At 59.0% G+C, this 15,332-nt stretch overlaps 2 protein-coding genes across 5 annotated transcripts in view; one reads left to right on the top strand and one right to left on the bottom strand.

Annotated features, from left to right (window-relative positions):
* Window positions 1–147: 147 nt before the first annotated feature.
* TMUB1 (transmembrane and ubiquitin like domain containing 1) lies at window positions 148–2,440 on the bottom strand. Its single transcript, XM_002715052.6, has 3 exons — window positions 2,394–2,440; window positions 1,172–1,596; window positions 148–961 (listed from the first exon to the last, which is right to left on the bottom strand). The coding sequence occupies exons 2-3, from the start codon at window positions 1,564–1,566 to the stop codon at window positions 610–612; spliced, it is 747 nt and encodes a 248-aa protein (XP_002715098.1). The 5' UTR covers window positions 1,567–1,596; window positions 2,394–2,440; the 3' UTR covers window positions 148–609.
* A 5,216-nt stretch (window positions 2,441–7,656) lies between these two features.
* The window catches only part of AGAP3 (ArfGAP with GTPase domain, ankyrin repeat and PH domain 3), a 52,769-nt gene continuing 45,093 nt past the window's right edge, over window positions 7,657–15,332 (top strand). Inside the window, exon 1 of one of the 4 annotated variants that reach the window (XM_070077314.2) lies at window positions 7,657–8,317. In XM_070077314.2, coding sequence (XP_069933415.1) covers window positions 7,987–8,317 — 331 coding nt within the window. In that variant the 5' untranslated portion in view covers window positions 7,657–7,986. The remainder of the gene's footprint in view (window positions 8,318–15,332) is intronic. The other 3 variants (XM_070077316.2, XM_070077321.2, XM_070077320.2) reach the window with 3 other exon arrangements.

Genomic DNA, 15,332 nt, shown 5'->3' with positions numbered 1-15,332 from the left:
GAAGCCGCGGCGACCGGAGCAGAGAAGGGAAGTTAGTCGCCGGCGGGTTGGACAGGGCCGAGGGTCCAGTCCCGGTCCTTCCCTCCCTTTTCTCCCAGACAACAAGGGCTCCCCGCCTCCCAGCCCCACTCAGACACACGCCAAGAGTGAAAACTTCACAGTTATTTTAATCTGCACATATTTCATAGACCTCTGCCCCTCTCCCATCCCCTGCACCAGCCTACCGCAGTCTTTGCGTCCCTAGACCAGCCCGAGGAGCTGTTAGGGTCTACACATGGCCGGGTCCACAGGCAGAACACTAAGACGGGCCCAGGGGGGTGGCCTGGCTTTGCCCAGGGCCAAGGCATCGACAGCAGGTACCTGACCCCGAGGAGCCAACTGTCAGTGAGGGCTGGGGGCCTGCAGCCCTAGGAGGTGGCCCCGAGCCGTGGCGGTCACAGGCAGGGGGCTCCGCCAGCTCCCGGAGTCCTCTGCGGCGCAAGGCTGGGCTCCAGGGGAGCGGGAAGAGGCAGGCCGGAGAGGCGGGCCTGGGCAGGCAGCAGCTCCCGCTGTGCCTTGGGGAGCGAGGTCCGGAGGGGCCGGCGACGCTGCCGAGAGCCCGTGGAGGCACTACGGGCGGTACATGGCGAAGGCCAGGAGGCTGAGGAGCAGGGTGAAGCCGGCCAGGCCCAGAGTGGCGGTCAGGGGGAAGAAGGGCCGGTACTGGATCTGGCAGTACCAGAGCAGGAGCAGCAGCAGCAGCAGCAGAGGCAGCAGCAGGCTGCCGATTTCCAGCCCGGAGGGGCCTGGCTCTGACCCCGGCGGGCAGGGCGGATGCGGGGGCCCGACCCTCGTGGACACGTGGCAGTGGAGAACGCAGTTGGGAGGGAGGTGAAGGCTGCCCAGGGTCTGTGTGTCGTCTCCTAGCAGTTGCCCTTGGTAGATGAGCCGCACCTGCTGCTCCTGGCCGGGAAACTGGGTCCTGAGGAGAGAGGGACCTGGGTAAGAGAGCAGGCCTCAGGCAATCCTAGTCCCTCACCCAAAACAGCGCTGCCCCCCGCCCCCACACACCACCCGAGGGGGCAGCCTGCCGTCGGGTGTGATACGGGGAGCTGAGGGCCCTCAAGGAGGTAAAACCATCACTCCCACCCCCACTCCCAGTGGCGTTTCTCCTGCTCATCTCTTTGCTTACCTTTTCAAGGAGCCAATGGTGTCGTGAGGCCAGGCCCTGGCCACCTGCTCTGAGTCATTGAGGAATTTCAGCCGCAGCACTAGGGGCTCCTGTGGGGAGTCCGGGGGTGGCGGTGTTGCTGTGACCCCTGCACCAGGCTCTGGCTGTGCAGCTTGACCTCTGTGTCTCAGGCTGGGGGTCTCGGCCCCTGGGGACTCCCCTCTGACGCTGTCGGTGGCGGTGGCTCCCATAACTTCACCGGGCTGTGCTGCTGTTGCGACCCCTGATGGCTGGGGCAGGGGGTCGGCGCCCTCGGCGGTATGTGTCGAGACCCAGGCGAGGGCCAGCACCAGAAGGCAGGCAAGCACCGCGAAAAGGACAGTCACCTCATCACCCACCCCTTCAATCAGGGCCATGGCACCTGCCTTGCCCGCCAGGCTACCATGCTGGAAAAGCACAAAGATCTCATGAAGGGCTGGCTCTCTGCCTCCTGACCCACCCCACCCCAGCTCTTCCAATCCCTCTGCTTTCTTACAAAATGCAGACTGCTCTCCCAGTAGTCCCACACTTGCCTCCTCCTGCCCTTTCCCATCACCAAATCCAATCACAACTCCCTATTCTTAACCAACCCCTCAATTCACCAAAACCCTATCGCCTTCTGAGCACCCCTTAAATTCAAGCCCCTCCAAAGTTTTTCTATTCTACTGCATCCCAAAGTGTACCTACTCCTCCATCTACTTCACCCCAACGCTCATCCACTCTTATGTTGATACAGTTTCTCCAAGGGGGAAGATCCTCTACAGCTCCATTCACCTCGCCCCTTACCATACCCAAACCGCACCCGCGCGCGGCACGGGACTGCTTCCCAAAGCTTCCCCCACACCAAACGTCAAACTCCGCCCTTGGGCAATCTGGAGCCTCTAAGAGCTGCCACCCACCCAACTCGGCCCCCGCCTGGTCCACTCAACCCCCAACCCCCAACCCCCGTGGGGGCCCGACTGCGCGTCTGCTCGAGAAACCTCTCCAAACCCAGCCAGCTGCCAGACCCCAGATCCGGAATCTGGGACTTCACCCCCGCCACTCTCTCTCTCACTCACTCTCCTCCATCACCCCTCCCATCTTCCCGCCCCCCACCCCCACCCTAGAGCCGCAGGAGGGCAAGGGCGATCCCGGGGCGGGGCGAGCGGGGCCCGGCTGGGTCCTGGGGCGGCGGGGTGGGCGCGGTCACGGCGCGGGGACTCACCGCCTGGCTCCGCCAGCTCCATCTCGGCCCCTCGGGCACTTCCGGGCGGGAGGCGCCGAGGTCGCAGACACCTGAAGCACCCCTCCTTCCCCGCCGTCGCGGTCCGGAGCATTGTGGGATTTGTAGTCCCGCGCCGCGCAGTCCCCGCCCTCTTCCCTGCGGACCGACGTGCGGTGCTGTGCGGGCTGTTCCCTGACCACTGAGGGGCTGGCGGGGGCGGCTGTGAGGTTTGGGCGGTAGCAGGGGCCGCCTCCTCCGCTGCCAGCAGCCAGGGCATCTGTGGTTCCAGACACCAACGTCAGCAGGTGCACGTCAGAGCGCCCGTGTTGATGATGCAGTGATGAGAGCCCTAGGGAACTCAGGTGGCCCCTATCCCGGCTTGCCCTTATGTCAGAATGGATGGCAGAAGGCCACTTGGACTCAAAGCCCAGTACCCGTGGGCTGCTCACCAGGCTGGCTAAAGATAACTTCCCCAAGCTTCCGCCTTCCCCTGGCCCCCTTCTCCACCTTGTCCCTGCATAGGCTCTATCGTGTGCTTGGCAGTGTGGCCTTGGGTGGGTTATTAAATCTCTTTGAAAATAAATTTTGGGGCCTGCGCTGTGGCACAGCAGGTTAACGCCCTGGCCTGAAGCGTCGGCATCCCATATGGGCTCCGGTTTGAGACCCGGCTGCTCCACTTCCAATCCGGCTCTCTGCTATGGCCTGGGAAAGCAGTAGAAGATGGCCCAAGTCCTTGGGTCCCTGCACCCACGTGGAAGACCCAGAAGAAGCTCCTGGCTCCTGGCTTCGGATCGCTACAGCTCCAGTTGTTGCAGTCAATTGGGGAGTGGGAGTGAAACAGCGGATGGAAGACCTCTCTTTCTCTCTCTGCCTCTCCTCTCTCTGTGTAACTCTTTCAAATAAATAAATTAAAAAAAAAAGTTTCTTTTCTAAAACATTCATCCTACCTCAATTGTGAGGAATAAGTTACATGGTTTATTAAATGTATGTAAAATATTTGCCATTTAGTAGATATTTGCTCATCTAGTGTTAAACCTGGCACATAAATTGTGTCATTACAGTGTTATAATTTAAAGGATGTTGAGTCCCAGCCTGGCCTGGTCTAGCTAATCTCTGTGGGTTTCCTCTCCTTCCTCTGGGATCCTGTAGCCACAGAAACCTCATCTCCTGGATTTTACAGGCCAGCCTTGATTGAAAATAATCTACCTGGGGGCCAGTGCTGTGGTGTAGCAGGTTAAACCTCTGCCTGCAGCCCCTCATCCCATATGCGCAGTGGTTTGAGTTCAAGCTGCTCCACTTCCAATCCAGCTCCCTGCTAATGTTCCTGGGAAAAGTAGAGGAGGATGGCCTAAGTGCTTGGGCCCCTGCACTCATATGGAAGACCTGGAAGAAGCTTCTGACTCCTGGTTTTGGAGTGGATGGAAGTTCACTTGCTCTCTCTGTCTCTCCCCCCTTTTCTCTCTCTCTCCTTCCCTCTCTGTATCTCTGCCTTTTTTTTTTTTTTTAAGATTTATTTATTTGAAAGTCAGAGTTACACAGAGAGAAGGAGAGGCATCGAGAGAGAGAGGGCGAGAGAAAGGTCTTCCATATGCTGATTCACTCCCCAGTTGGTGGCAATAGCCAGAGTTGTGCTGATCCGAAGACAGGAGCCAGGAGCTAGTTCTGGGTCTCCCACATGGGTGCAGAGGCTCAAGGACTTGGGCCATCTTCTGCTCCTTTCCCAGGCGATGGCAGAGAGCTGGATCAGAAGTGGAGCAGCCGGGTCTCGAACTGGTGTCCATATGGGATGTCAGCACTGCAGGCGGCGGCTTAACCCGCTATGCCACAGTGCCGGCCCCTTTCTCTGCCTTTTCAAGTCAATCAATAATTCTTTAAAAAAAAAAAAAAAGGTTTATTTTTAGGGGCCAGCACTGTGGTGAAGCTGGTAAAGCTGCCGTCTGCAGTGCCGAATCTGGAGCCAGTTCGAGTCCCAGCTGTCCCACTTCCAATCCAGCTCTCAGTTATGGCTTGGAAAAGCAGAAGAGGATGGCCTGAGTCCTTGGGCCCCTGCACCCACGTGGGAGACCCAGAAGAAGCTCCTGGCTCCTGGCTTCGGATCAGCCCAGCTCCGGCCATTGTGGCCAACTGGGGAGTGAACCAGCGGACAGAAGACACTCTCTCTCTCTCTCTCTCTCTCTCTCTCTCTCTCTCCTCTGTAACTCTGCCTTTCAAATAATGTTTTAAAAATTTATTTTTAAAAATATTTGTTTTTTATTTTATTTATTTGAAAGACAGAGTTACAGAGAGAGGTAGAGACAGAGAGAAAGGTCTTCCATCCACTGGTTCATTCCCCAGATGGCCACAATGGCCAGAGCTGCGCCAATCCGAAGCAGGAGCCAGGAGCCAGGAGCTTCTTCGAGGTCTCCCACGTAGGTGCAGGGGCACAAGGACTTGGGCCGTCTTCTACTGTTATCCCAGGCCATAGAAGAGAGCTGGATCGAAAGAGGAGCAGCCGGGACTAGAACTGGCGTCCATATGGGATGCCGACGCTTCAGGCCAGGGTGTTAACCTGCTACACCATAGCACCAGCCCAAGATTTTTTTTTTTTTTAATTATTTTTTAGGGGCTGATGCTGTGGTGTAGAAGGTTAAGCCTCTGCCTGCAGTGTCAACATCCCATATGGGCACTGGTTCTAATCCCAGCTGCTCTACTTCCAATCCAGTTCCCTGCTAATGCTCCTGGGAAAGCAGTATAAGATGGCCCAAGTCCTTGGGCCCCTGCACCCATGTGGGAGACCCAGAAATAGCTTCTGGCTCCTGGCTTTGAATCGATGCAGCTCCAGCTGCTGTGGCCAATTGGTGAGTGAGCCAGCAGATGGAAGACCTCTCTCTCTCTCTCTCTCTCTCTCTCTTTCTATGTAACTCTGACTTTCAAATAAATCAACACATCTTTATTTTTTTAAAATATTTATTTATTGATTTGAAAAGGCAGAGATTCAGAGACAGAAGGAGAGAGAGACAAAGATCTTCCATCCGCTGGTTCACTCCCCAAATGGCTGCATTAGCCAAGGCTGGGCCAAGCCAAAACCCGGAGCCAGGAGTCCATGTACTGTGTTCCAAGCATACAAGATACAACGTGGGGGAGGGCTGGCATTGAGGCATGGTGCCCATATGGGTGCTGGTTCCAGATCTGGCTGCTGCATTTCTGATCCAGCCCCCTGCTAATGCACCTAGGAAAGTGCAGCTGAGCCTGGCCAAGTGCTTGGGCCCCTGCACCCACATGTGAGACCCAGATGAAGCTCCTGGCTCCTGGTTTCACCCTGGCCCAGCCTTGGCCATTGCAGCCATTTGGAGGGTGAACCAGTGGATGGATGATCTCTCTTTCTTTCTCTCCTCTCTGTAACTCTTCCAAATAAATAAAATAAAAATGTTAAAAAAAAAAAAGAAACAATGGAGAATACAGTGGTGAATTAGACCCTCCCTCACACTGCTGTCACCTGGCTCATATTCTAACAGAAAGGACAGTCATGTAGCTGGGACATCAACACTAAAATGGATGTGTGCTGATTGCTGGGACAACATGTTGGAGGAGCACTTCATCTTCAACATCTCTCTTGGACGACATACCTGTGCAGCCTCTTGCTGTCAATTCTAAGGAAGTGTCTAAAAGAGATGTTATTGGGGCCGGCGCTGTGGCTCACTAGGCTAATCCTCTGCCTGGGGTGCCGGCACCCTATATGGACGCTGGGTTCTAGTCCCAGTTGCTCCTCTTCCCGTCCAGCTCTCTGCTGTGGCCCGGGAAGGCAGTGGAGGATGGCCCAAGTGCTTGGGCCCTGCACCTGCATGGGAGACCAGGAGAAGCACCTGGCTCCTGGCTTCGGATCGGCGCGCTGTAGTGGCCATTTGGGGGGTGAACCAATGGAAGGAAGACCTTTCTCTCTGTCTCTCTCTCTCACTGTCTAACTCTGCCTGTCAAATTAAAAAAAAAAAAAAAGAGAGAGAGCGAGAGAGAGCGAGAGATGTTATTGCCCTTTTTCAAATCATAGAGCTCAGGTTTTCTGTTTAACCACTGTAGTGCATAGACCAGGCCCCAAGAGGGCACAGGACATCTCTAAGGTCATCCACGTAGATAGGAACTTGAACCCCTCAGGAGCTTAGCAAGTCCAAGGTGTTTATCGGCTTGCACCTTGTCTTTGGAAGGTTAAGGAAAACTTAGGAATGGTGGCTGGGTTGGTATGCGGCAGAGCCGAGTAGGTAGTCACATGGCAGGAAAGCTTGGCCTTGGGAGATGAAATGCGTGTAAAAAGGTGACCGTACCATTAGATACCCTGGCGGTAGCCCTGGCAGGTTCATTCGCTGGGGTCACTGCCCTGTACCTGCCACTTCTCGTGGATTTTAGGAAATGTCACGGGGAGCAGGGCGTTAGTAGAACTGCAGGCCACTTTGGTGTTGGGAATGGGGCCCCCGACCCTAGAAAGGGTGGAGCGACAGCAGGACGGACAAGGACGAGAACCGTGTGGGTTCTTGAACCGGGTGCGTGGAGGAAGAAGGCATGATACTTGCTTCGTCCTTCTTCTTTCCCAGCCTACCAACCGGGTCTGGCGACACTCAACGAACCTTCCCAGACTGGCAGGAAGGGTCTTTTCGGACAGGCAGCTCACAAGACGCGTGGGGACCTTATGGCTCCAAGTGTCACTTCCAGGGCCCTCCGAAGCAGCTCTCAGGAGGAACTGGAAATAGAAGCCGGGAACCCTTCCCAGCCTCGGAGTCGCAGCCAGCAGTGGAGAGCCCGGGCGGGGAGCCAGGGCAAGAACCCGGGCGGCGGGTGGGTTGTAAGGCTGACCTCTGGGCCTGCGGCCCCGCGAGCCCGTGCCGCACTGAAGGCAAGACGCTGTGGCCCTGGCGCACAGCAGGGCCCGGGCGGGCTCGTCCGCCAATCAGCCGAGTTTATCAGCACCCTCAGGGCGCAGGACGCCGTTCGGGCATTGCCCAGAGATGTGACACCCGCCCAGGCCAGTGCAAGGAGACGAAAGAGACAGGCAGCCCTGGGAGGAGGCCGGGGCAGCTGTCCCCTCCGAGCCGCTGGCCCTCGAGGCAGCGTGGGTGGGGGCTGGTGAGGAGGCGGAAGGGCCGAGGCTGGGTGGGAGGGGCCGGGAGCCAGGGCTGGAGCGCGCGGCTCGGGGGTGGAGGCTGCAGAGCCGGCGAGCTAGCGAGGGGCGGGGGCGCCGGGGCCGGCGCGCAGGAGGGGCGGGGGCGGCGGGGAGGGGGCTCGGGCTGCGTGTGCCGGAGCCGGCGGGGGCGGCGGTGCGTGCGCATGACGTGGGGGGAGGGCCCGGGCCGCGCGCTCCCGGTCCGTTGTTGTTGCCGCTGGAGGCTGCTCCGAGGCTGCGGGATCGCGGCGCCGGGAAGCGCCCGGCGGCGGCGGCTACAGCGTGCGCGGCGGTGCCTCCTGGCCTCGGCGCCCCCGGCCCTCGGCCCCATGCATTAGCTCCGCGCCGCCGGCTCCGTAGTCCCGGCCCCGCCAGCCCCGCGCGCCCGCTCGCCGCCGCCGCCGCCGCCGCCGCGCCGCCCCGGGCCCGAGCCGGGCCCGCTTCGGGCCCCGCGGCTCCGGAGCCATGAACTTCCAGGCGGGCGGGGGACAGAGCCCGCAGCAGCAGCAGAGCCTGGCGGCTCCGGGGGCCGGCAGCGGCGGCGGCGGCGGCGCGGGGGGCGGCGGGCAGTTCGGCGGTGCGGGGCCGGGGGCCGGGGGCGGCGGCGGCCCCTCGCAGCAGCTGGCCGGCGGGGCCTCCCAGCAGTTCGCGCTCTCCAACTCGGCGGCCATCCGGGCCGAGATCCAGCGTTTCGAGTCCGTGCATCCCAATATCTACGCCATCTACGACCTGATCGAGCGCATCGAGGATTTGGCACTGCAGAACCAGATCCGGGAGCACGTCATCTCCATAGAGGGTGAGCGGAGCCGGGGGGCTGCGGGAGTCGGCGCGCGGTGGCCCCTCTGGCACTGGCCCAGGGCTCCACGAGCCCGGCCGGGCCATGCTGTCCGGGGCAGGGGGCTTGGCGCGCCTGCGGTCCGTGACACGCGGTTCGCTCACGGGGCGCTGCAAACCCGGCGTCCTGGATTCGCCATATCTCGGCCGGGCACAGTTTCAGGCTGGGGATAAATCCCGCGCCAGGAGACACGTTTTCTGCTCTCGGGGCTCCCGGGGTGTGAGGGCGGTGTTGCTCTGGGATGAGTGCGCTCCCAGTCGCCGAGGCTCTGGGGGACGTGGGCCAGGTCTAGTCAGGCTTGGCCGAGGAGGGTGGGCGCGGCGGAGATCTCTGCGGGCCGGGGGGTGGGGCCGCGGACCCGGGAGGCTTCTTAGTTGCCGTCCGTGGGGCGGGGATCCGAGTCTCTAGTTGGTGGATGGCAGGCTTCCCGGGCCCAGTGCCCGCGGGCCTCGGAGGGTGGCTGTGGCCGCGGCGCCCTCTTTCGACGCGCGTCCCCTCACGCTGCTGCGGCCAGGCGGGCGCAGGCCAAGCCTGGCGCTGGGCTGGGGCGCCGCGACGGCGTGGGAGGCACTGGCGGGTCCCTCTACGTGTTTGTCGGATCACGCGTGCGCCGGGCACCGGTGGTTGCTTGCTTCGGAGGCAGGAGCGGAGCTGCTGGTCGCTGACTGACCTCCAGGGACGCTTCGCTTGGCGCTGGGGACAGAAAAGCCCCTGGCCATCTCTCCTATCTCTTGGCTTTGGGGCCTTTGATTTCAGGCGGCCGGGGAACACAGGAAGTGGGCGCACGCTGCTGGCAGAAGCGTCGCGACCCCTGGTGTCGCAGGCACCCCAGTGACACGGTGACCTTCTAGCGAACGCGGCCAGATGGGCCTCGCCCCGGGCCATCTGCTTCCTCCTCCAGCTCCTGGGACACCCACCAGCAGGCAGGTGGTGGTAATTGAGGGAGAGCCCGGGCCTCTGCCCCTAAAGGAGAGATGTGAGTAGGGCCCCCTTCCAGCTTCAAGGTTCTGTGTGAGATTCTGCCCCTGAGCACCCACTTTCTGCTTTCAGAGGCCCCCGTAGCTGGAGAAAGGATCCTGGGTCTGGGGACTTGAGAGTTCTGCTTAGAGATGGGGGTATGCCCTGCTGCTGTGACATCCCAGTCTGACTTCTGTCCCTCTCCCGACTAGCTCCGACGGAGTTCGGTGAGAACTAATTAGGTGACAGAAAAAAACCAACCTCATTAACATGGATCTGAGTAAATGACCTGAATCAGCACTGTGGCTGGGGACTAGGAGGTGGCGTTTGTGTGAGCCAGGGGGCCCCAGAGAGAAGAGATGACCAGTTTTTTTTTTCCTCCTAAATATGAGGGGGCATGGGGTGGGGAGAGACACGGTTCCCCACAGCTTCACTGTGCCCGAGAGGAAGTGAGAGAGTCCTGGTCCACTCCAAGATGGCCTTCCCCAGCCCCTTATGGAGGCTGGAGAGACGTGGTGGGACAGCCACAATGAGGGAGGGAAGAGCCATCTGCCTCCAGACCCTTCCCAAAGGAGGGAGAGGCCAGGGTGAGCGGGGCCCTGCGTCTGTCTCCAGCTGCCGTAGCGCCATCCTGTCCCCTGGGCCTGGAGCTGTCTCGTTGGGCAGTGACTCCTGGATGCTTTTGGATTTTTACCTCCATCTTAAATTCAACATGACAGGCAGAATTTCCCCTTGTAGAGCACCCTGCCTGCCCAACAACTTCCCCTCTGTGGTTTGGAAATACCCCGGGCTTCCATCTGCTTAGCCTGGAAGCTCGCTATCACTACCTCAAAATCCTGGGCCCCAGTGTCTCATTGTCACCAGACCCAGCCAGCTGCTCCTCACACATCCGTTCTCGGCTCTCTGCCGCTCCCTCCGCCGGTCCCTGCTCCCCTGCTCTCTCCTGGAGGCCTCCCAAGCTCTTGCTGCCTTCTCCCACTTTCTCCCAGTCTCTCTCCAAGCACCCATCCTCATTACCCCCCACCCAGCTTGCTCTCCCACTTCTGTCGCCCTAGCTTTGCTGCTGTCGGCAGGCTTAAAAAAAAACCCAACCCCTTCCATTTCTGCCCTGTATGCTTCCTGTGGTGGAACTTCTCTCCATCTGCCCAACCATATTGCTGTGTCCTGCAAAGCAGCATCCCCACCTTGCTTCTCCCGGGAAGCGGAGGAGCGGACTCTCCGGGCGCCTCCCAGGCTCACCCTGAGCATGAACTGAACCCCCTGCCAGGGCCAGCAGACCTGGGCTGTTACATAAAACACATCAGGCACCCACACCCAGGAACCCAGAGCCTGGGCTTCCTGCAGTAGAAGCCCCTTGGTGCAAAGGATAACGTTTTCAAAGCACGTAATGAAGCCTGGCCTCACCCTGGTGGACGCTCGGGTGCACGGGTGGAGGTGCACGCCGCCCAGCTCTGGAGGGGCCTCGGGATGTGCACTGAGCATCCATCTGGCACCGAGGGAGTGCAGTGGGCACTGTGCTCTCTCTGCTTCCCTCACTGACGTCTGGCCCCGTACCTGGGGTGGGCGGAAGCCGAGGGGCATTCGTTCAGCTGTTTCAGGACAGGATTCGAGAGGAGAGGAGCAGAACGTTTGGAAAATTCCATCCCCACCAAAGGCCAAAGAAAGAGAAAACCTGTCCGTCCCTTGGTCTTAGGCAATGAAAGACCGACAGCCCTGAGTGAGACTGGGGTGCTGGGAGGCTCCTCATGTGCACAACTTCTGTGTCACCCTCAGCTCCAGAAGGGCGAGGGACCCAAGCCAGTACGGAAAGGGACAGCCTGGTGTCTTGGCCGCCACTCAGCACTCTCTCTCCCCTAGGAAAGAGGGCCTTTGACTTGCCTGGGCCTCCTGGCTGTGTCCTAGAGAGAGGCATGCAGGCAGGGGAGCCAGAGCCATTGTCCAGATGGGGGGAGGCATTGGACACGTGCACATGGGACCCTGGGCCAACCCAACCAAGCTCCTGGAGCCAACCAGTTTCCTGAAGGTGGCCTGGAAAGGCCGACTGGTCCCTGAGCAGGTGCGCGCCTGATGAGAGTGGCTCCCAGATGGCAGGGCAGGCCAGGCTGGGGCTGGGGGCTGGGGGGTGGGCCTGGAGCAGCACCCGTTTCCGGCTAGGGCTCCCAGCCTGGAAGTGGACGTGACTGTGTGTGTGCCATATGGCTGTCATTGTGTGTGCAGGAACCCGGTTTTGTTGGCTGAGTGACTGGTTCCGTTTCCCCTTTGCCTCCCCCTACCCGAGGTTTTTCTTTTGTGTTTTGTTTTAAACAGCGATGGCTGGATTTGGACTGTTTTCACTCTCATGGGCTCACTCACTGACTTCCGAGTTTGCCTATCTGCCTGCCTGCCTTGGGCTCAGGGCTGGGGGACACTCTCAAGGGAGGAAAGGAGAGATGGGCTGTTCTGTTTGGTTCCAGTGTAGGCTAGACAGAAGGGGGCACCAGCGGTGGTGGGGGCAGGGGTCCTGGCTATTCCTAGCAGGCCTCCCTCAGGCGAGCCTGAGGTTTTCCAGTTTCTCCCGCATTTCCTGTTTGTCTTGTGATTTCATCCTGGGGCAACCCAGCCTGAGCTGGGCGAAGAGGGATGATGGTGTCCACTTGGGAGACGCGAGGAGCTCTCTGCTGACTCCTCAACCTTTCTTCCTGTTAGGGTGGTCATGGGAGTGTTGCTGAGGCTCCCTCCAAGGACTCCGACTTGGGAGGTCTGGCACGGGGGCCTGGCGGTCCTGCATCCGTCCCTTTCCTGGGCCATTCTGGCCCTTAGCCCGTTTAGGGAATGAGTGCCCAGGGCCTGGGCTGCCTCTGTGGGTCTTTGTAGAGCAGCGTTCTAGGAATTCTGAAAAAGAGGAAAAACCCCAGTGAGTGCCGGCAGCCAGGGAAAGCTGCGTTTGTTCCGCATACATTTATGTGGCTCCTACCGTGTGGCCCAGTTGCATCTAGCACTGTGGAAGGTAGAACAGAGGGGACGAGAGGAGAGAAGAGACGGGAAGGGCTGGGCTCAGCAGGCATCAGGAGAGTGGCTCAGCATATAGGAGGTACCAGGGGACACCGGGCATGGTAGCAGCAAAGCCCCAGCTGTTCAGAAAACCGGGCCAAAGCTTAGAGACTCGGGAAGACTCAGCGCGACGCTGTTCCCCGGGGTCAGATGTGGGCACGGCAGGAGCAGCTGCCCCAGCCTGGTCTCAGACCGAGGGATCTCAGGCGTCAGCCAGGTGGAAGGCTTCCCTCCATTCAGTCTGTACCCCACCAGTGACACAGTCCTCGTCCCTCAGTGCCACCAGCTGTCTTCCTTTAATGGAGTATGTGCCAGGCACAGGGGCCTGGGGGTTACAGGATCATGAAGGCAGCCATGGTGTGAGAAGGCGGGAGAGTGGTGTTCATGGCACAGCAAGCTGCTGTCTATGGCTCCGCTGTGGGAGTCCCTTAGGGGACAGGTGCGTAGGACCCTGGGCAGGAGTGTTTAGTGATTTCTGTTAGTATTGATTTTTTTCCATCTCCCTGTGTTCCAGGGCAGCATGGAGTGGAGCTGGTTCGTCCTCCTGCAGGGGTGGATCCCCCGGGAGGGTTCAGGCAGGAGTGTGGGGTGGGCTGTGGTGGTGCCAGGTGTGCGCATTGCTTATTTGCATCTGCAACCCCTTTCTTGGAAGGCCAGCATTGGTTCAGGGGAGAAAGACATCCTCCTAAGCACTCTTGTGTCCCTGTTCAGCAGTGCCTAGTGTGCAGGAACTCCAATTAGCTTATTTATTTGAAAAGCACAGTTACAGAGAGGGAGGAGGATGGGATGGAGAGAGTGAGGGAGGGAAGGAGAGAGAGACAGAGACAGAGAGATCTTTCATCTGCTGGTTCAACTCCCCAAATGGCCACAATGGCCAGGACTGGGCCAGGCTAAAAGCCAGGATCCTGGAACTCCATCCTGGTCTCCCACGTGGAGGCGGAGGCCCAGACACTTGGACCATCTTCTGTTGCTTTCCCAGATGCATTAGTAGAGAGCTGGAGCAACCAGGACTTGAATTGGTGATCACAGGGAATGCTGGTGTCACAGGCAGCAGCCTAACCTGCTGTACCACAATGCTGGGCCCCATCAACGTTAGTTTTTTTTTTTTTTTTTGTTAGAGTGGACAGAGAGAGAGAGACAGAGAGAAAGGTCTTCCTTCCGTTGGTTCACCCCCCAATGGCCGCTACGGCCGACGTGCTGCGGCCGGCGCACCATGCTGATCAGAAGACAGGAGCCAGGTGTTTCTCCTGGTCTCCCATGGGGTGCAGGGCCCAAGCACTTGGGCCATCCTCCACTGCACTCCTGGGCCACAGCAGAGAGCTGGCCTGGAGGAGGGGCAACCGGGACAGAATCCGGCGCCCTGACCGGGACTAGAACCCGGGGTACTGGCGCCGCAGGCGGAGGATTAGCCTATTGAGCCGCAGCGCCAGCCCAAAGTTAGTTTTATCAGACTGCTCTCCTCCTGCCCCTAGCTCACTGCTGCAGCACAGGCCCAGGGCAGGGGGAGCTCATTTTGGAGAGCGGAGCTGAGCCCTTGGAAAGAGGGGAGGGCAGGCCTTGTGCTTTGAGGAGGTACGGCGGGCAGGTATGCCATGCCATCAAAACAGCTCACTGTTTTCCCAGAGGAGGCTCTTTGTAAAGTTTGCAAGAGTCGCCTCCATTTTGCTGAGTGAGGCGGCCTGGGACTTAGAGGAAGCTGCGTTACGGAGGCTTTTCCCTGGGTTCTGGACTCCAGGTCTGGGAGGGCTTCCCTTTGCGCACATGGACTGAATAAGTTTTGGTGTCCAGGCTGCACACCTGATATGAGCCCTTCCACATTGCCTCTAAAGGAAGCGTTTTTCTTTTTTTAAGGGCAGGAGCCGTTGTCTTAGTCATCGCTTATTTTGTTTAATTCGTTAGTTTATTTGAAAGGCAGACCGAGAGGGCTGCCACCTGCTGGTTCACTGCCCAAATGCCCAGGTTATCCAGGTTGGGACCAGGCCAAAACTGGGAGCCGGGAGCTCCTTCCCGGTCTCCCACATGATTGGCAAGCAACCTGATTGCCTTGAGCCATCAGTGCTGCCTCGCGGGGACTGCACTGTCTGGGAGCTGGAGACCCGGAGCAGAGCCCGCTGTTGACCCGAGGCACCCCGGCATGGGATGGCTGGCGTGCTAGCAGGCTTCTAAGTGCTAGGCTAGGTGCCCGCCTAAGGAAGCGTCGTGAGAGGCAAACCCCTCTGGAGTGTAGCTCTTAAAAACGTGCAGAGGGCCGGCGCCGTGGCTCACTAGGCTAATTCTCCGCCTGTGCTGCCGGCACCCCGGGTTCTAGTCCCAATTGGGGCACTGGGTTCTAGTCCCGATTGGGGTGCTGGGTTCTAGTCCCGGTTGGGGCGCCGGATTCTGTCCTGGTTGCTCCTCTTCCAGTCCAGCTCTCTGCTGTGGCCCAGGAGTGCAGTGGAGGATGGTCCAAGTGCTTGGGTCCCTGCACCCGCATGGGAGACCAGGAGGAAGCACCCGGCTCCTGGCTTTGGATCGGCGCAGTGGTGGCCATTAGGGGAGTGAACCAATGGAAGGAAGACCTTTCTTTCTGTCTCTCTCTCACTGTCTATAACTCTCTCTGTCTCTCTCTCTCTCACTGTCTCACTCTGCCTGGCAAAAAAGAAAAAAAAGAAAAAAGAAAAAAAAGAGCAGAATACAAGTGAAAGGCGAACTCAGACTCCTCTTCCTTGCAATCCTTTGAATCCTCAAGTGAGGACACAGCCTGCCCCACCTAGATGCTCGCTCAAGAAACGCTGCAAACATGCTTGGAAGGGAGTTTGTTGAAGTGCACATTTAAGTGATGAGAGCAACTCTGTGCTTGTTACCAACAGAAGGAACACGGACCGTACCTGCTGTCACCCCTGGAGAGTCTGCCGCGTGCCCCCTTCTGGTTTTTTCCTTTCCATCAGCTGCTCTCTGATTTTTAAATTGCTGGTATTTCTTGGCAAAGGTTGTTTTTGTGGGCAGTGCG

The sequence above is a fragment of the Oryctolagus cuniculus genome, chromosome 7 (genome assembly GCF_051225735.1).
Source record: "Oryctolagus cuniculus isolate XC-2025 breed Fujian yellow rabbit chromosome 7, ASM5122573v1, whole genome shotgun sequence".
Taxonomy (NCBI): domain Eukaryota; kingdom Metazoa; phylum Chordata; class Mammalia; order Lagomorpha; family Leporidae; genus Oryctolagus; species Oryctolagus cuniculus.
Note: the sequence above shows the minus strand (reverse complement) of the source record. Positions and strands in the feature narration are given on the sequence as shown.